Genomic DNA, 20,385 nt, shown 5'->3' with positions numbered 1-20,385 from the left:
ACGCAGGCGAGAGAGAGAGACACCTGAGTAAAGAGGAAAGTAATTTAGCCCCACTCCAAGTGGCGTGACATAGGACCGGTCGTGAGCGAAGACACTGTGTGCCACCGACCGAATCACACACCACTTAGTCCTCATTTTGCTCCTGTGCAATTAAACGCGCTTAAGTCGAAACTAAAAAAACTGCTTTGCCATCAAAAAACATGTGAATGCTAGATAAAACGTATTAAAAAAGCTAGCAAAAAACTTAACGCGAGGGAACTCGTCCCCTCTCCACGCATCGCATTTACTGATTCAGCCAGTGCTCATCCCAATCCGAGCCTGAGGGTGGCTCTGCAATGTGCCACCTACATACCGACTTGTAGAGAGTATGGGTCTATGGTTCTCCGCCATGAGAAGGACGAGTTCTTAAACGTGTATCTCTAAAATATCTACGATTTACTTCGTTCTTGTCACTTTTAATAGATATGAAAAACAAGTCTGGTGAGTACGAGATCAGCGCTCCGTTCTCTCACCTTTGAGGATACTAGCAGAGGGCTTTGCGATCATTCCGGGAGTTTTCAAATGTCATACCAGAACTGCACACCCTCACCCACAGTTGCTGCCTTCAGATATTTCCATCCAATCAACTAAAAACTGCCAGCCATCAGCAGATTGAAACGTTGTTGTCAACACAATGTACCAATTGCCAAAAAAATGACCATGAAAATTTATTTTGCCGCTGCGGCAAATGGTACACTCTTCTAAGCGCACCTCTATACAAGGAAACACCCTTCAAGGCGAGCTGACATACTTAGAAAGGAATGATTGGCCGACATCGTTTTAAAATCACATAGGCATCTTAAATTTACTTGACTTATTTAATTTTGTTGTTTCAAAGGTGTACGGCACCATCATAGGAGATGTAGAATCCCAAGAGGAACCTAATTTGCATTTGAAATGGGCCCGGTACTTGGTCAGGGGCATTTCCCACTCAGTGCATCAATTAAGGCGAATGTCAGAGAGATGGAGGCCCGCCCTTCCCTCCTATCTTATCTATTCAGTTGATGGGAGGTAAACATTCTTAAGGATCGCACAGCTGTGATGCCCACCTTGTTTTCCAATTTTAGTTGGAAAAACAAATTGAACACATTCACCCATCTCGGCTTTTATCCCATAAGGCCGAAATTTTTCATCCAAAAAGACCGTTTCAGGGTAGTAAAGTGAGATTAGATCCTTGGACTAATGAGCCACCCAATGACTTTATTAGACTTGACTCTTTAGCCGTCGTACTTTAATGGTGGTGAGTTAAAGTGCTCCGCTTGTTTTAGAATCGAAGGTGTTAAAGGCCCTCCAAAAGGATGTGTATACTAAAAGACATTTGCAAATTTGCTGGGAATTTATGGTGAAACAGTTTTCTCCCGGCTTCATCAATCGTGATGAGATTGATTGTGACATCCAGTAAACACCGAGATCTGCCAAAGGTTGACTGAGCCTAAGGCCAAGTGAGTAAGTGTTTTAAAGGTAGGAAAAAGCAAGCTGCCACCCAAATAACTGGCCGGTGGTACCACAATGTAGGTAAAAATGATGCCTTCAGATCATCATGGCTCCGCAATTACAACAGTTAGAATGTTCTGGCATTTAGAATAGTAGCCGAGGGCAAGTTTTTTTAAAGATCGTCACATTTTGTTTTGGAGAAGTTTGACGGAGGATGGTCTGAAGATCCGAAGAACACTAGCTACCGGAGGAATAGCACCGTTGTTCAAGTTAATTTTTTTCCTACCACCTCCGAGGAGCAATGACTTTGTATCCGAGTATCAGATGTCAGGGCTAGTCGTCTTTGAAGCAACTAACCTGCATATTAAGAAATACTTAGATGAGGTGAAGGCGGCCTCCAGCGTGGTCTCGAAGGCGCTCTATTGTTCTACAATATCACAGGTCGTCAATTTCAAATGCAGTTTAAAAGCTGAAAAAGTGATTATCCCTAGACCAAGAGCAATCTACATACATTCCATTGTTTCCGACCACGCAATTTCATTCAAGATACGATTTGTTGCAGGCATTCATCGTGAATTGATGAACTGTACTTGTCAAATGTTTGCGACACCGGGGATCAGACTCGAAAACCATGGGCGAACTAACATGTTAGACGTTGGAATTTGAATTATTAGGCCATTAAAAAGCGACCACATTCTGACTGGAAAAAAACTTTCCATGTGTTCTAATGAGTTGAGTGTTTGTTTAACTCACGGTTTTGGTAAAGGGGACCACTTGGGAGCTCCATCATTGTACCTTCGTCGGATAGGCTGGCCTACGGGCCATATCAGTAACCCCAAACTCCTACTACGTGTTGAATAGATATATTCTGCCCGGACATTATATTTTATTACGTCTAAGGGGAAGTCTCGGGGCGCTACACATGTAACCCCGTAGTCTTTTACGTAAGTGGCACCGGTTTTTTGGACCCCATCTACAAAGGGGTAAAATTAGTTGTCGCATGTACGGCACCGGACTCTAAAGGCTGTATAATCATTGCATACACAAAGGCAATGGTTGCGAAACCGCCATTGTCGCAATGGCAACGTCGACTCCTGGCTGTTGGGAAGACCTGAGTAGCCGGTATACCACAGTCACATGCTTACGCACGCACGCACGTACGCGTGCACGCACTGGCACCGGTCTGCGCCTCCCCTTTGGCTGATTCGCGCTCGTGTAACCACGCGCACGTGCTGACTAACCGCTATCACCAATCCACCTCAGCCAAGGTGACGGCCAATGAGGAATCGCCTGCACCACCAGCATCATCATCTGGAGTGCACGCGTGCGCGCGTACACCTATGAACGTTAGGTCATCATAGCCGGTCTGCTGGCCTGATAGCGCAGAAGCCTCCGCGATCGTCACTACTATTATTCTATTATTCCATTCACATTCAATCACGGGGTGCGACTATGTTGTTGCGTAGGTTCTAAGCCACCAATACGCCTTTATTGCTATTCGCAAGCCCATTTCACCAATGAAGGTATTATGTGATGCGAAAAACGCCATCGGAACGTTCCTTAGAAGGCTCAGGTGAACAGCCTTCGGTCCCATCGCCGTGGAGTCAGGAGGAGAGAATGACTGTTGTTGCTAAACTTCATGACTTGGAGTTGGTAAATAAACGCCTGACTGAGGAGAAGTCCCACTTACAGCGACAACTAAATCATGTCCTACGACGACTCGCCTCCGATCGTTTCATTCGACAGAGGAGAGACCTGGAAGATGTATCCAACCTGCTTCGTGAGCTCGTTCAGTCCGCAGAGGTGGAACGACCAAGCAGCAGGACCGTTGAAGCACCTCTAGCTTCTGCTGAATCCACAAGTTGGATAGAGTCTAACGGGCCAGTGTCAATCACACAGTATTCGAGTCTCTCCGACACCTTCGAAAAAATTGTTCTTGAACAGGATCCTGTCTCAAAAATGAGTTTAGAGCTCTCCTCCTCAGATGAAGCGGAGGGTAGTCGGCCCCCCGAAGAAGAGGTACAAGCTGGCAAAATGGTTGATACTACGGCCACGGCGTCAACAACTGTAATCGAGCTCTACCATTCGCCTTCGAGTTCTGAGGCCTCAGGAGAGCAGGTGGATTGGGAGCTTCACATTCCTTTATCCTCACCAGCACTATCGCATTTAACCGAGTCCTTGGGATCCATTAATAGCGTATCAACATCCCACATCCACGCACCAGTGGGTTCAGGAACATTTACTACTCCTCAGACACCCGTTTTGTCTCGTCGGCTCCAATACACAGCCTCTCTTCCCTCATCACCATATAAACACCCTCCCCGCAAGGGCATTATTCGTGGGACTGAAGAAGCCAGACGTTCAGTGTCAAAGTGGTTGGAAATTTCAGTTTTAGAGGTAGCGGAAAAGGCAAAACAGGAGGCATTCAAGACCCCATCTAGTCCAGGAAGGGCCGAGAGCATTGTTGAACGTGCACAAAGGTCGCCTTATGTTCCCCATCCACTTAGACAAGCACTTAAACGAAGTTCCCATAAACCGAGGATCAAAGTTGGTCCATCGGAGGACTTTTTAAATGACTTCTTCTCATCCTCTGCAGTAACAAGTAAAACACTTCACGAAGAAGGTCTCCATGCTGCAATAATTTTCAGCCGTTTTACGGAAGTGGCCAGAGAATTAGGAAGTTTGTTCACTCATCTGCATGCCTACACGTGTGCTCGAAGGCACTGCTTTGTCATACAAAGCATACCTGCTCAAGAATTGCAGATAAGTATCAACTACTTTCTTAAAACTCGGAGAACGAATTTTGACCGCCTTTGTGGAGAAGAGACATCGTCTGAAGAGGCCCGTTCTACAGCTGGGATACCGTTCACTACACCCACCATTGAAATAACCCCCTCACTGCCTCCTCATCCCTCCACTAGCCACTTCCGAAGCTCTTCCGCCTCCACAGAGTATAACGTCCCTCCAACTGAGGATAGCAACAACAATATGGAGGTAGAACATTTGGAAGCACAAAAGAAAAGCACTCATCACGCCGGTCCCCTTTCTAAGCTGAGTTCACGGTTCAAGTTGTGGCAGAGGTTCTGGTGCGTCATGGCAGATAAGTCCCTCCTCTTCTATGCTGACGAAGCCGAGGTAGAAAAGTGGCCGAAGAAGTGCATCGATTTGGCGGATGTTCAGCGAGTGGAAAGACGCCATGATCACCGGCCTGAAGGGCGAGGGAAAGTAACTGTCTCTTCTGCTATCAATTTGGTTTTGCAAAGCGGAAAGATCTACACCCTTCGCTCGTCCAGAATTACCGAAACTCGAGTTTGGGAAAACAAAATACGCCGAGCATTGCGTCGTGTTCAAGCGGAAAGGATCTTTCATATGTATAGTGCACAGTTGGTCACCAGTGGCTGGTTACGAAGGTACAGAAGGGGACAGAGTCATCGTGTATGGGGAATGCTGATGGGGACATTTCTTGTCTACGCTCGTGATGCCAGAGGACAATATTTAACTGGTTTCCGGGATCTTACAACTACCTACATTCGATGCCTTGCAATTCCTGAAGAAAGAAGTGCTGATAATGACCGGGAACTCACCTCTTCGCAATTAGCATACGATGATTATGATGCAACGGACTCTGAATCAGACGCAGGAATTGATATAAATGGCGTCAGTAATTTGACGATTTCCTTGTGGGCGCCAAATCGAGATCCGGTGTATTTGGTATGTTCAAATGACGAAGAGTACGAACGCTGGAAGTATCATCTCCACCGAGCTTGTTGGTTCTCATCGTTAGGCAGTGATTCTACAGTAAGCAGTGCTGAACCCGAATCTCGTTTTCTCCATCTCTGGAAACAGCTTGTTCGGCCGAGCTGTGTCCTCCATCGAAGTCATTCTGAAGTTCCACTAAAAGAGCCCCTGTCTAGGATTTTTGACTCTTTGCTGGAAAATGACGCTATTCGACTTTCAGAAAAACTCCTCTCGCTTTCAAATCTGCACACTAGACGTCAGGAGCGCGTGGTGGAGGAGACTGATCACAGACCTAGCGCCATGTACCGCTTTCCCGTTGATGCTGACAAGTACAATCTGATTAAAGAGATCGCTCAAATGTGTTTTGAGAGCATCGGACTTAAGGATGAACTATTTTTGCAGCTAATTAAGCAGGCCACTCCCTCTACTTACGCTCTTCGCACGGATATTCATCAATTTGGGACAGAACCAACTCGGAGACGGGCGACCAGAGTTGTGGACCTTCTATGCCACCGCGACGGAGCCGAAGGTAGACGGGCCGTTAGTACACAACGACAACAACCTGAGTCACAACGCTTTTCTTCGCCTCCGGGATACTCACACAAGTGGATCCCCATTATTGTAATGTGGGAATGTCTGGCGATTTATTCAACTGCATTTCTGCCCTCACCACTGGTGCTTGCCTGTCTTCAGGCTTACCTATCTCAATTCACCTTAAGGGCTGAGACAAGTCAGGAAGAGCACACGACCTCGCCGCATGGTCGACGTAGAAAAATCACTGAGGCACGTAAACTCTACAGTGAGGTGAGTCGCTTCGCTGCCTTCTGCACAGACATGCTAATGAGATGTCGTATCCGTGGTGGGCGTCGCATTGTACCCTCGTGCTTTGAAGTAGTAGCCATTTCTCTACGCAACCCATACACGCATAGCCTCCCTTTCAGTCTTCCTATCCACATTCATCTTCCTACTGGCTACGAGGTTGTCAGTTTCGATGGTACAATGAAGGTACATCAGCTAATGGGAAGTCTCCTTGGCAAGCTTGAACTCTCCGAAGCAATTGCACAGAACCTCTGTCACTGTGGGCTATATTGTCGAATCTCAGGCCCGCAGTACGTATTCGGTAGGGCGCCTGCAAGACCTAGAATGATATATTTGGAGGCTGAGTGGAACGTGTGTGACGTTATCTCGCTCTACGAGTCTACATTAACCCGAACTGACCAGGGCTCCGACTTCAGTCTTGAGGATATGACTATTGACATTGTCTTCCTCGTCACTGCAGTGTCAAAAAAGGCCATCGTTCAAACATCTCCGTTAACTGAACGAATAATGGATATCGTCGCGCATCAACTTCACTCCGATCTGTACACAGGTGAACTAAATATCATTCTGAGAGGCACACACTTCCTCGAGTTGACAGCTCTCATGTGCCGTTGCGACTACGTGGATTATGCCGAATTGCAGAGAGGTCAGGAGATCAGTCTCACGCAAATAGTTGATCAATACTTCCCTCAACACTGTCTCACCGTGTGGGGTCGTGAGGATGATCAAGCCTTAATTGAACTTAAACTCCTCCTCTTGGAAAGGTGGAATAAGGTGTGCCGCGAGACTTCCCACCCAGAAGGCAGCACAGATTCCACTGAACTTCGACTTCCTCGACCCTCCTATGCCTACACAATGTACTTCTGGCGTCTCCATCCAGCTGGAGCCTGCGTACGCCACTATCCCTGCAATCTGATCAATATTCCAGAAGTACCTCCAGACGAGACGGTGTGGCTGGTATCCAGTTTTGATAAGATAAGCCTTCTCCGAATTTACACATTCGATAGTATAGTGCCACATCCTATTCATCCCAATGGCATTGAAAGAGCCGTATCGGGAATGGCCTGTTTCAAGCACATACCTTTAAATCGAGTCGTATCTTTTGGTGTTCAACAGACGGGCGCTTTCTTTTTGGTCTTCTCCAAGGTGTCCAAGAGACGCCATTTGCGTCGCAAGCGAGATCAAATTCGTCGGCATTCGAGTAGGGGTGAAGGCGCCGTCTCCTCCACTTCAACGGTAACAGCAACTACAACCAAGGAGCGGAGAAGTGCATCTATTCGTGAACTCTACGGAAGAGTGTCATTTCCTGAGCCGGAGACACAACTAGAGAAGTTACTCTTCTTCGTGCGAGACCTCTGTGAGATCAATGAACTTTGCCAGGTGCTTACGTTCTATCTGGAGAATTTCCAATGATCCCCAAGCCCCATCTGTTGATCGGTTTTACCTTACAGTCTGTGATGCTTCCCCCTTCCACCCACTGTTGACGCACATCAAAACATTTATCTGTTTCCTAACCTTCCGTGGCATTTCTTCGCCTAGGTGGATATTTGTACCGAGTTAGCATGTTTTGCAATACTGCTAAATACCTAGTACCTTTGTTTTGATGGTTGATTTGTAAATTTGATATTAATTTGCTTTTTTTGTTCTTTAGACATTTATTTTGAAGTTAGGTTTATCGAGTGAAAAACGTCTTCGTTGGCACCTGTATACTCAGTTCCCACTTGTACTATTAAATGACCAGCGTGAAAAGTTGTGGCAGATGCTAATGTTCTGCTTGATTGTTTCTTCTTCAATGGATGGGTATGGCATAACGTAAGGTGCCTGTTGAAGAGAATGGCTTTGGCTAGATTACAAAATCCCAGGGTGTTGGCATGACTGCGTTTACTTTTGCAAGCCTCCCTATTGGCTAACCGTGCAGGGTTATGAATCAGTCACACCAGTGATTGGTTGGTTTCTGGGGCGCGTGATGCCTCATACCAGGGTTGTCCGAAAGGCGAATTCTTTCGTAATAACAAGGGCCGTGCCTGCCAAAGCCTAATGCTTTTCAAACTACTCTCCAATTGGACACTCGCTGCCCGAAGCATTTCCTAGTGCTGGTATAAAGTGTTGGAATCATGGGGTGAAAAATCGGGTCAACGGTCTTTACTTATCAAGTCCGCTTCAAAACTGAATCTCACAAGGATCGGTTTTTCATACGCTGCACATAGGTACTATTTTTAATAGGTGATTAAACTTAAATGTAAACATTGAATTGTCATAACAAAACCTTGGGTGGTGATCTTAATGTTTTGCTATAACTCAGCCCAATCGAGGTTTGAAATGTGATCCTGTTCCAGGAGGCGCTGTAGTGATTTGTGGGGTAATTTTTTTTAAAAATCTTGGCGCATAGTAGTGAAGGAGTTTGTGGAGAAAGAACTGCCACTCTTTCCTTTGCTCTAAGTGATTTTTGGGCTCTACTTACTACCACTTATAAAAGCAACCGGTTTTGAGGGGTTATTGCTGCCTTAAACATTCACTGTACTTAAGTGGCCACATCGCGTGATAGGGGTTGATGAAAACATTTACCTTCTCGTCATCTCTGGTGGTGCATTCTAAATTTAGCTATTAAAATAAAAAACCCAGCACAAGAGTTGGAGTCCGCAACAGAAGTGACTCCACAGAGTCATGAAACAATCAGTCAGGGTAGCTGCTGGTCTAAAGGGGATCTTGAAGCAAATTTCAACATTTCATACTTAAGGCGGAGGACTCGGTTGTGCACCTTATGTTTATGTGACTTAATCTTACGGGAGGGAAGGTACTGCCCTAGAATTGGAGTTTGCGTCGGTACAATTGCAATTTTTCGCATATTCCTGTAGCAACCTGTAATGCAAATTTATTCTATGAAAAGAAGAGTTCTAGACACAACGAAATCAACTACAAATAGCATAAACATCAGCAGATCCAACAGAGTGGATGGTGAGCTGTACCGAGTGCCTGCTTGTCAGTAGCCTTCTCCCTCATATGAATAAACTGCTGAATAACCTATTAAAGCTAACATTTACTAGGTCTTAAACTGCTAAACAAGAAACATTTTTTCTCTCCATTCATGATTCTTCTGGCTCACAAGCAGAAGTGATTGGACTAAAGTAAATTCAGCCTCTAACTTGTCTCAAACCCCGTTGAACACATTGAGGTTAAGGTACGTATGCACAACTTGTTGCCTTTAAGGCGAAATATTTCTCCCCGAGAGAAGCAGCCCACCACAATGACCTGACTACGCCGTTGCACACACCTGACGTCTTTGCCTATTGACTGGTGGTAAGAACAGAATGGAGAAATCCATGGTTTTGATTGGCCGGCTATTTGGGGACGAAAGACGAGAGCTGTCAAACAAGCGTCTTACTGCGGTGCGGTGGAAGAACTATGCATTAATGTGTAAGAGTTCTTTTTTATTATCATATCTTAACATGCCTCTCAGTAAAAGAGCTGACAATTTTACTATTTTACTACTTAAAACTTTAATCACTGTAAAAATCGTTATGAAAGGAAGTAAGGATACCAGCTTTCAAGGGATATTTAGTTGTGTTTGTCAAGTAAGTAAAAAAATAAATAGATATGTATAGTATTAACGAGTTCTAGGTATATTATACTCCAAGGAAAAGTGGATGAAAGCAGGTAACTCATCACTCCTCCTCTTTATTTAAAAGAATTATCCAGAGGGTAGCCTAGATAGCTGCAAGCTGCATGCAGCCCTCGTTCCGCACCACCAACTACCGGAAGGCATGAAATTTGCATTTTGATGGAATGGTAGAGAAAATATAATCTTGTGGAATTTTTTTGCCCAAAATTTATGCCAAAGCTTTTTGCGTGTATCAGGTGGTTCGCTCCATGTGCTCCGGTGTGATTGTTCCACTAGCCTACTAACTGACGACTAAACCCATTTTCCCGTCAATTTCGAAGGTGAAGAGTGAATTAAGCTGGATGCTGAAGGGGTCAATTGTGAAATTTTCCACGAGCTACTGGCCCCGCCTGACAGTATTAACTACACTGGCCTATTTAAGGCACTTCCAAAACTTGGGGTCTTATGGAATATGAAACGCCCCACATTTTGAGCACACTTATTAATCTAAAGGTTACTGCAATACTTTGACTGTTAAACTCTCGGTTTTGGTTATGTGAGCATTTAAGGCCCCATCTCTGTACTTCCACTGAATGGCATGGACTCTGGACCCTGCCTGTAGATCCCAGCCCTTCTGTACTTCCAAAATACAAGTTCTGTCCTGGAATAATGCCAGCCTGTCTTAAATAAAATCTCTGGGCGGTACATTGATGGCTGTGGAAAGAGAATTATTCAAAAAGGGCGGGTACTCTGATTCCTGTCACTGAAAGTTGAACTTTAACGGCACAGAAGATTATGTTTTGCGGATGGGATTATCTGTGTCAACCCCTAACAGAAGGATTGAAACTGATGTTCACCTTCAATAATTACCCCAGTCTTATTTTTCGTAGGATTGTTATTAACAACTGAAACCACACTAGCTGCAAACCATCTATAAATTTTCGTTACTGTGCTATCTACTGTATCTGCATAAGAATGTTAATTAAGTGGACACTCGATACCTTCTCCAACTCTCCACTAACTGGATAGAACTGAGATAGATGTGACTGAACAGCGGAGGAGGAGAAGGCGCAAAACATTATTCCCATGAAAGTGTTTTAAATACCATCGTTTATCAAACTACTCTACTTTTAGGTCTGAGATCTTACGGCTAGCAGTGGACATCCATGATGACCACCTCCTCCTTCAACACAATTTCCAGACGGAACGAAACGCCAGATTCAGTAGAATAGCAAGGAGGAATGAGTGACGTTGCTGTCAAACACCCCCACTGTTACACGCAGATTCGATGACTGACGTTAGTGGCTCGTGAGTGCTATTCTTACGGCACCGACTACGGTGTGCTAACAGACGTAGGAGATTGGTCTAGCGGCGCGCTGGGGACGACGCTCAAAGGGGAAGAGGGGCTATCCAATGCTCTGAGTGGAGGGCACTTCAGACCCCACCTTGGTAGTTCTACTGGACAGATTGCCCTCCGAGGCATGCCAGCAACCCCTAGTCCTTTTTTTCGTTGGCAATGCTGATTCTGCCCCAGTATTATGGCTTCTATTGTCTTCAGGGAAGACTCGGTGCGCTACATTTGTATCCAATGCTTTCGTAAAAATTTTATCTTTGACCATTCCCTTCTTTGTTGTCCGGTGTGTAGTGGTTATCAAGTCAAAATAATGTCCAAAGTAAGTAAGCAAGCGCATTGCATTCCACATTCTACACCAAGTCCTCCTTGACACATCGCATTTAATTACGAAATTACTGGCTGCCACACGCGCCTACGTGTCCATGCGAAACAGGCAAGTCAATTGCAGAATTTTATGCTATGATTTGGTACTCTTAGCTCAGGAATGGAGGCTAATCACTCAGGACTAAATAGCTTTAACAGGATTATCTCACAATTATAGTGTAAACAAAAACATTTAAAATGTGTAATGCTTTTATTGTTTGTTTACCCCCTTGTTTCGGTCACTCGGGCACTGAAGGCCGCAGCCATTGTGGCCGGTAGCCACGCCCTTTACCCTCAGCCTTTCCGTACGTCGCAATACATTCTGCCCTGATATCATATCTCTCGTCCTTAGAGAGGTCTCGAGGGGCTACGACAGTTACGCATTCGGTAGGTCGTAAGTGCTGTGGAGGTAGAAATTTACTTCTGTATTCTTTACAAAGTACCGAGGTTATGCGGAACTACAAGTGACACTAGAAGAATCAAATTTGAAACCTACGAGAAAGTTGACGATCTTTAAGCAAGCATGCTGGTAGGGAGAGAAATCAAGGTTGTTTGTGTGTGGCATAGATGTTAAAAAATGGATTCACATTCCTTTCTTCTTTTAATTAGCCCACGAAAAGAAAGGATCCGGACTGTGTACTCTCAAAATTATTCTTAGTCAATATATATTTCGGGGATTTCTTAACTTAAAGGAGGACATATAATCAGCTTTACTAACCACTTAAGAAATTCTACTGTTCAATCCATTTTTCTCCATCAATTTCAACATTATCCAAGTTTACTTAAGCCTCAAAGCTTACCAAAGAATTGAGTAAGCTCAGTGTCCAACGCTTCTGCGCATTAACTTGCGGTATAACAGATAAATTTTCATGCTTCACATTTTCACTTTCGGTGTGGCCAAATAAGCTACAGTTACTACATTAACGAGCTCAAGCCCAGTGGAATTACTCGCTACTCTGAGAGTACATTTTAATTCCACTTTCCTGACACCGTTTATTTCATAGACTAACACGTTCGCCACTAAGATATTCTAATATAAACAGGCCAGATGCCCTGGTGAATGCATTTTGTTTAGTTGTTCCCAAAAGAACATTCTACATCAATGTTGGTACCTTTAAATTCAACCGATCCACGATATTGTTTGTGCAGTCAGTAGGGAGGGAGTGATAAAGGGTAAAGAATGTGTTTACTGCATCAAATCTTGTTACATTAAAGCAGACATGTTTGACAGACGAAGGCAGTTAAACACAGTGTTTTTAAAAACAGGTATTTAACGACTTGGTGGAAGGCAACAACTCGAGGTGTTTTTAAATAATAGTCAACTTGGCTGTAGGCAAATTTAATATTTGGATTGTTTGCTTAATTTTTCGGGAACTTAAGGCTCCGCCTTTGTACCTTTGCTGGGCGACACGGCCCCCGAGGCATGTCAGTAGCCCCCAGCCTTCCTCTCCGTCGATAGTACAAATACTGTCCTGGTATTGTCTTCTTTCGTCCTCGGGGAAGTCTCAAGGCGGTACATTGGTGGCAACGGAAAGCAAACTCGGTCATTAAGGACACCTGCCTCGAGTTCTGTTACTATATGCTAAACCTTAATGTGCAGAAAGAAGGACATCTTCTGGGGATGGGTGGAAGCGTGACGACCCTCAACTGAAGGGTCGAAAATGCTATCCGGCTTCGGCGACTACCCCAGTCTCGTGTTTTGCAGAGATGCTATTAACGTCTGAAGCGACACCAGTCATGAACCCGCTGGGAACGTTCCTTGCAGAGCTGTTTACAGCAACTGCATGAAGATTTCAATGAAGTATGCACGTGATACTCCCTTCACCTCTCCACTAACTGGATGAAATCCAGGCAGGCATGGCAAAGCAGCACCGAAGTGAAAACAAAGCGATATGGCTTGTCCTTGGCCAAGTTTTCTCCTTTGAAATGTCAAAAGCGCACAATCTGCACCAGGCCTACACGAAACACTCCATTAAATATATAAAGAGGTCAATTTTAATATAATTTTTCCACACCCTAAAGGCATGCCTTACCAGAATGAATGCTTCGTAATTTCTCTCAAAGCAGAGTTCATTAGCCTTAGTTAACCAGAGCCATTTCCTGGTGCAATTTGTGCTTCGTATTAACCTCAACCGATAACCCAAATATACAAACAATGAAGCAGGAACCGACCTGTTTCTACTTCCTTTTCTTAAGGTCTCATGCCTGGATCGTTGAATCACAAATGCGTACAAAAAAAGCACACCTACTTCTGCAAAAATTCCCCAACTCAGGGACATATTTTCCATTCATTTAAAGTACCAAAGAAGAAAGCTGGCAAAGCTGAGGCAAATATGACAATGTGTTAAATTTAAAAATCAGCATCAACGCTGTGCAGTTTCGAACGCTAATTCAAGTAACTGGTAGTTTAACCCAAAGGGCATCAGTTGATGTTAAGAGGAGCACTGGACATGGTTGATTGTCTCGGAGAAAAGCGGAGTATGCCATTCTGTCACCTTATTTGGGGATGAAAAAAAACTACCATCACACTGTCGCGTGATGCCAAAAAAGCTTCCAAATGATTTATTATTTCATGCTTTTAGGTTGCCTGCTGATTCAGTATTGCCATTTGATTCGCCTAACCCACCAGGCTGCTTGGGGCAAAATTGCAGTCGTTTGATTCCACAAAGCATCAAAACTTTGACAGCAGAAGCGTTGTGCGAAGAAGTGAGACATTTTGAGCCTAGAAACTAATAATTTCTATTTGATACTCATCTTACATCATCGTAAAACTGCGATAACATCCCCCACGCACGAGATTATGATTTTATTATACTTTGCAGAGTTTTATTTACCTGTAATCCAAAACCCGGTAGTTCACACCGACCTTACGAAATGCATCCTCGGGTAAATAGCAAAAAAACTGTAAAATAGCAGTGTTTACAAAGTTCTAACTTTATTTGTGGCAATAGTAAAAGGTGTTCGGTGTGACCGCATCGAAAAAGTTGGAAGCTTGAAAGCAGAGAGGATACTCGTTTGGTCCAACAAAAGGGGCTTAAAATACAATTCTATTGTTATAGTCCTCTTGTCCTACCCTCCGATTGCTAATGAATGGTAAAAGAAGAGGCGTGGGGGCAAACTCCAAGTAAAAGACTAGGCACCACGTCCAGCTTTGAAAACCATTAAACTGACTATTATCTAGTTCAAAACACTAGGTGTAAATTATGCAAATGGACCTGCTTAGCAGACCACAGTGTTCAACCACCCTGTAATGAATGGAGATGATTTGATTTTTTGGTTAACTTGACGCTTTAGTTTCGAGAGCACTGAAGGCACCGCCTCTGAAATCTCTTTGGACGGCTTGGCCTCCAGACCATGGTGGTAGTCCACCAACCAATCTGTACGGCCACCATACATACTCCACCCCAATATTATGTCTTTTTTCGTCTTCAGGAAAGACTTGGGTGCTAAATCAGTGGCAGCGGAAAGCTAACCTGAGCATAAGGGGCAGTTGCCTTGATTTCTACTGCTGAATGATAAATCTCAACGTGACGGGAGAAGGGCATATGCTGCGGATAGCAGAATCTATGATGACCCCTGACAGAAGGGTTGAAACTGACGTCTACGTTCGGCAACCACTTCAGCCCTTGTTCCGTGGGAAAGCTGTTAACATCTGAATTAATGCTATCTATAAACCATTTGAAAAGTAAATGGCATATACTGAAAATGTGGATTTAGTGAACGCCTAATACTTCCTCTCGTCCATTAGCTAGGTGGAACCCACATATATGGCTAAGCAGCACCGAGGTGAGAACGAAGTAGCATGGAGAAAAAGACGTGATACCTTACCCCTACGAAACTGTTTTAAGCCCCAGCCCCTGCTAAATGGCTGTTTTTAAGCCGTTGTTCTTACGACTAGAGGTGAATATTTGAGATAAACAGCACATTCTCCCTTCCTCTTATACAGTTTCCAAACAGGACAGTGGAATTGCCAATTGTAAGCAAATTCGATGACCAGCGGGGTTGCCTTGTGGTGGTTTTTTGTTTTACATCACTGGCTACCTTATAAATGGGGGCTCGAAAGATTGACCAAAAGGAGGCGAGGGGTTATGGAATACGTGGACACTGAAGGCTCCGCCTCTGTACCTCCATTGGGCAGAATGGTCCCCGAACCATGCTAGTAGACACTCACCCCCTCTATGAATCTTTAAAACATTCTGCCCTCGCAGTGTCTTCTTTTGTCTTCAGAGAAGCCTGGGTACGCTAGAGAATGGCATCGCTCAAGTTCATGGAAAATGAATCTTTCAATTACATCGGACTCGTGAACACTGAGATTGCATTCCTTATAAAGATTACTTCATTGGTACTTTAGTCTTCAAACAATCAATGTGGCGTTGCTATTAAAGACCAGGTGACTTCAGGACATTTACATTTCCCCTCTTGTAATTACACAAATGGAGTTAGTTAAGTAGAAGGAGGCCAAGTGGTTCTTTTTCAAAAGTAGGAAACACAGCTAATTAAGTGTGTTTGCCTCTTGACGGTAAGTGGACTGTGAAAAGTTCTGCCTCTTTCCTCAGATTTTACCCTTTGACCTCAGGTGGAGGCGATGAAGCAATATTTTCTCGAAAACTTTTATGAGTAATTAGTGAAATTCACCTTTATTTTGAGAACGTGATTTTAGAATTCAGGAGGGTCTCTATGAGGAGTTAGAAAACTCTTTATCAAATATTCATGCAGTCGACTGATTTGGACTGTTGGGCAACAAAACTGGAGCTAAAAGCTGCTACCAGAGAAAAAATGGGAATGGTGGATTGCTCCTACAACGCTTCAAAGTCTGTAGCCCTTCTTTGGCCTCCGGAGCGTCAATCCGCCCAAGTGATGCAATCTTCATTTTCCGTGAGGAGGTGGACACCGACAGATCTGTCTGGAATGCCGGGTAGAGTAGGACCAGCTCATTAAAACACTGCTGTATGTTACAATTTAAAGTTTAAGCTAAAAATTACAGTATTTCTACAAGAGTATTATGAAATAAAAATTTTTTAGGTGTACAATCCAAATATCCTTTGAACGACCATGGCAGGGTCATATGTTCCACCTGACGCAGCATCAAAGCTGAGGCTTAAGGCGAGGCCAAACATCTTGTCCATCAATTTTAAAGGCAAGTATTACCTCGAGATTTACTCTCTCAATGCCAAATTTTTGAATGCTTTCATAATTAAACTGGCATAAAATAAATAAGAGACAATATATGATGCATAGTATTGTACTACTTTAATTATTTATTAAATTCTTCATTCTGACTTCGACGATATTTATGGATAAGCTTCTGTATTTCCTCTGGGTGGCATGACCTCAGGGCCGCGCCAGTAGCCTATCACCCTCCCTTTACGCCGGTATGTCTTCTTTCGTCTTCAGGTAAGTTTCTGGGGATTTACCTTGTCCCAACACGAAGGTCAGTCAGTATAGTCTCGAAGACATTGGTATTCCAGCCTGCAGAATAGAATAGTGGAGACCCTGAAACCCTAAAATTTTCAAGCAATAGTAACAAACACTTCAGTTACCTTATGCAAATTTGGCCTACTTGTTATTATACTATGAAAAGAAAGCTACGGCCAAAACAAGGTGCAGATTTTGCTTTGATCTTCGTGTTTAATTAGGTAATTAGATGTCCTAATAAGAGGTGGCTGCCCAACGACCAAGTCCATGACCCTCTCTTATAAAAGTAGACATCACGATCTCTGTACTAATATTTTGCTATTGGCTGCTAGTTGAGTGTACATGTTAGCCTCTTGCAAGGTGAAGGCGTCCTTCTTCCTCGTTGGGAGACCGATTTTTCGCCGTCACTGACGAAAGCACTCAAACATCGCACATTTATCAGCATGTTTGTGGGAATTAAAGTTGTAAAGTCGATGTAGGTAAAGAGCATTGCACACCGTAAATGTAAATAAGGTAGTCATTGATAGATGAGGATTGTAATCGTGTTAAACTCAAGGTTCCTTTTTTTTCCTTAAGACGTGTTTTCTGAGCTAGCACAAGTACCCTTTCCAAACATCTTGTAGCCACCACATGTGTAGTTTTAGGAATGAGGCAGATTCTTCTTGCGGAAGAGACGAAAAGTCAAATTATTTATAGTGATGACGAAAGTGAAAAGACGTGGAAGTTCAGACGGCCTGTTACCAGAATCTCAGCGTAAAATCTGCCATCACAGTCCCTGGGCTTGGGTTATTCTTAAATGCCATCAATTGTCGTCAATCTTTTGACCGCATGAATCTCTCCCCAAAAACTAGCAAATGTGGTTAGCCCCCTGTCTTAAATCTAACCGATTTGGTTGTGAAATGATGTTATGCAAGTTATTATCGCCATGTAACAAAGCCCACACCAAACATTTGTGACGCTCTGGCTTAGGTGAGAAAATCGGAATGTCATTTGTCCATGATACTCGTAGCAGGTGCAATACTTGGACTATTTGTTCAACTATTGCTTTTATTTTGCTGGCGTAGCCTCTGGGGGATGGCGGTAATCCCCAGGCCTAGTATAATGCCTCCTTTCGGCTTTAGGGAAGTCTCAGGAGACCACAGCGAATGTGCTTGGACAAATGTAAAACAGTGAAATAATTGGTTTTTATTAGAGGTTAAGGTTTTTTTATAGCTACGACAAGTCTTTGTAGATGAGTAGATTCAAAAGACCCCAAAGGACATCAGTGGAAAATGCAACTAATTCTGCTTACAATATTCCGAGTTTCATCGAGCTCCTGCCTGTTCATACGATGTTTTGTCTGTGCCAACTGTTTGACAACCGCACTGGAAAAGAAATGCATTATTTGTAGTTAAAGTAAAATGAGTGAAAAGCTGTTAGAATTCCGCTCTAATTTCTTGCCAAATTAAAAACCTTAACTTTATCTCTATTGTAATCAGGAGAGGTAGATTTTCTCAGGCGAAACGAAGATAGTGATACTGTACGGGTCGTTGTGGGGGCGATCCGAATGACAGGAGTGTACATGAACGTAGGCGCGATCCTACAAGATCGGCTTCCAACGGTGTCATGAGTATTTTATCCACCCAGGAAGATGTAACTATTTTTTGAAAGGAAAAATGCATCAATCCGTAAATTTTCATTCACAAATGGGGACGAGTATAATGTGCTTCCTTGGTGTACTACTAAATTTAAAGCTTGAAAAACATCGGACGTCTGATACTCCATGAGGCAGAATAGTTAAATTTCAATTTGACTATTACTGGTTTGCAGAATCTCCTTTTGCATTGTACAAAATAAATTTCTAAGAATTACAAACCAAGTGGAGGCAATCTTAGTGACTTCACTTTAGGCTACTGCTCTGAGCTAATTCCTCCTCTGCACGTCAAACAGAATGAAAGCATGTCCAAAATGGGACTGCGCCACTCGGCGGACTTTGCCGGGCGTGAGTCAGCGGGGCAATTTCGGACGCATTTCCCCATGGCCGGAGTGGGCGTAACTTCCACACACGCGCACACACTTGCGTGCACCAGTTAGCTGCCAACGCTCTCGCAATCGGGTAAGCCTCATCTCATGCGAAAATTTCCTCTCTCTTTTTTTCCCCTCCTCTCCCTCACGGAGGAAAACGCGCAGTGGTGCTTTGAAACTGCGTTATTTTCCTCCCCCTCTTCTTTCAGCTAAATTTCTGGGAAGTTGTGGTGCTACGCTTCGGCAGCAAAATTGTGTTTCAAACTAATTTGGAACTCTATTTTTAAACAGACGTTGACTTTTATTCTTCCTTTTATTTGCTTATGGAGATATAAAGTGGCAGACAGTCACTTTGGACTAGGCGGTTGGACAACCAATTTTGTGTGTGACGATTAGATTTTCAAGGGAATTGATTCCCGGATGGCAGTTCTGGGGGAGTTGCAAGTAGTTGCGTGCTGCCAGTGGTGAACTGTTGCTGGAGCCTCATTTTCCTCCAAATTCATTACTTTAGAGTAATATAACTTACTGGGCCTGCCGCTTACTTGGTTATTCGTCGTCCAGGGCATCTGCCCCTTTTAGAGGCACAAATTTGAACAGAGTGATTTGTGCATTGTGATAGCGATTTAAGTACTATAGCCGTACAATGAAGCACACACTGATACCATATGTCACATTATTAGCCAAAACCGATTTCATTTGGGAAATTATGCTTCCCTAATCTAAAGGGAAGAGTGACAGTGTTGTAAAATTAAAGTGCTAGGCCGGTATTAAGACACTCTAAATGCATGTACGAATGGATTTTCTTAAGGTTTTTTCTCCCTCTCTCCCTAAGCTCGCGTTTTTTGGACTGTCGTTATTTTCCTAGTTACAATTTTCTTTCTAAAATTGGATCGGGGATACATCTTGTCCTGAGTGTGTTCACCTATCTCTCCTGTCAGTCTCTGCCCAAAAGCCATTTGGTAAGGATTCGCCCTGAGGAGTGACAAGCAGGTCATGTCATGGTCAAAACCATGAATCATCGACCATAATTTTATCTAAATGGAGTCATTCAGTCCCTAAAAACACGGAGAATATGACAAATTGTACATCATGGACTACTTTATAAACGAAAGTTAAGCCTTGTCCATTAGTTTACATTTATTTTTTATTCTGGTTCCACACTTCCTACAGAAAACTATTTCCATAGCTGATCAAAATGCCTTTTAATGATCACATGCGTAGAAGATGCAACAGTCCACTCTTTTGACATTTTTTAAACTCTCTGCAACCTACCAAGCTTAGATGCCATCTTTCTAATGCCTTCAAGTTCATACTTTGAATCTACACCACCGCTTACAAAGGTGTAATTCTTTTTACCCATTGTGATTTGATTGTTTCATTTTTAAAAGAATTTAATTCCTCTCAAACTGGTGATGCAAAGTAGCTCTGTGCATTGCACCGAGAGAATTTGCATACCGGAGGTACAAAGGGCAGTCCGGATGATTATTGACAGGTGACCATGTAAATGAGAAGGGGAACAAATGTCAATCACTTTTTTTCATTAATAAGATTGCTATAGTTTGCGAACAAGTCTAAATTAGCATTTCCTCCATCCGAAAGCTGTCTTAGGCACAAACATCCT

The 20,385-nt window shown here is 43.6% G+C and overlaps 2 protein-coding genes across 2 annotated transcripts; one reads left to right on the top strand and one right to left on the bottom strand. All coding sequences in view use genetic code 11, as the record gives it.

Moving 5' to 3' along the window:
* Positions 1-3,006: 3,006 nt before the first annotated feature.
* On the top strand, positions 3,007-8,625 carry EGR_03560 (hypothetical protein; the record flags this gene model as incomplete). Its single annotated transcript, XM_024492809.1, has 2 exons — positions 3,007-7,410; positions 8,557-8,625. The coding sequence occupies 2 exons, from the start codon at positions 3,007-3,009 to the stop codon at positions 8,623-8,625; spliced, it is 4,473 nt and encodes a 1,490-aa protein (XP_024352692.1).
* A 7,805-nt stretch (positions 8,626-16,430) lies between these two features.
* On the bottom strand, positions 16,431-20,143 carry EGR_03559 (hypothetical protein; the record flags this gene model as incomplete). Its single annotated transcript, XM_024492808.1, has 3 exons — positions 16,431-16,544; positions 18,052-18,124; positions 20,121-20,143. The coding sequence occupies 3 exons, from the start codon at positions 20,141-20,143 to the stop codon at positions 16,431-16,433; spliced, it is 210 nt and encodes a 69-aa protein (XP_024352691.1).
* Positions 20,144-20,385: the final 242 nt, after the last annotated feature.

The sequence above is a fragment of the Echinococcus granulosus genome, assembly GCF_000524195.1.
Source record: "Echinococcus granulosus chromosome Unknown EG_S00019, whole genome shotgun sequence".
Lineage (NCBI taxonomy): Eukaryota > Metazoa > Platyhelminthes > Cestoda > Cyclophyllidea > Taeniidae > Echinococcus > Echinococcus granulosus.
The sequence above is the reverse complement of the archived record's forward strand: the minus strand, read 5'-3'. Positions and strand labels throughout refer to the sequence as shown.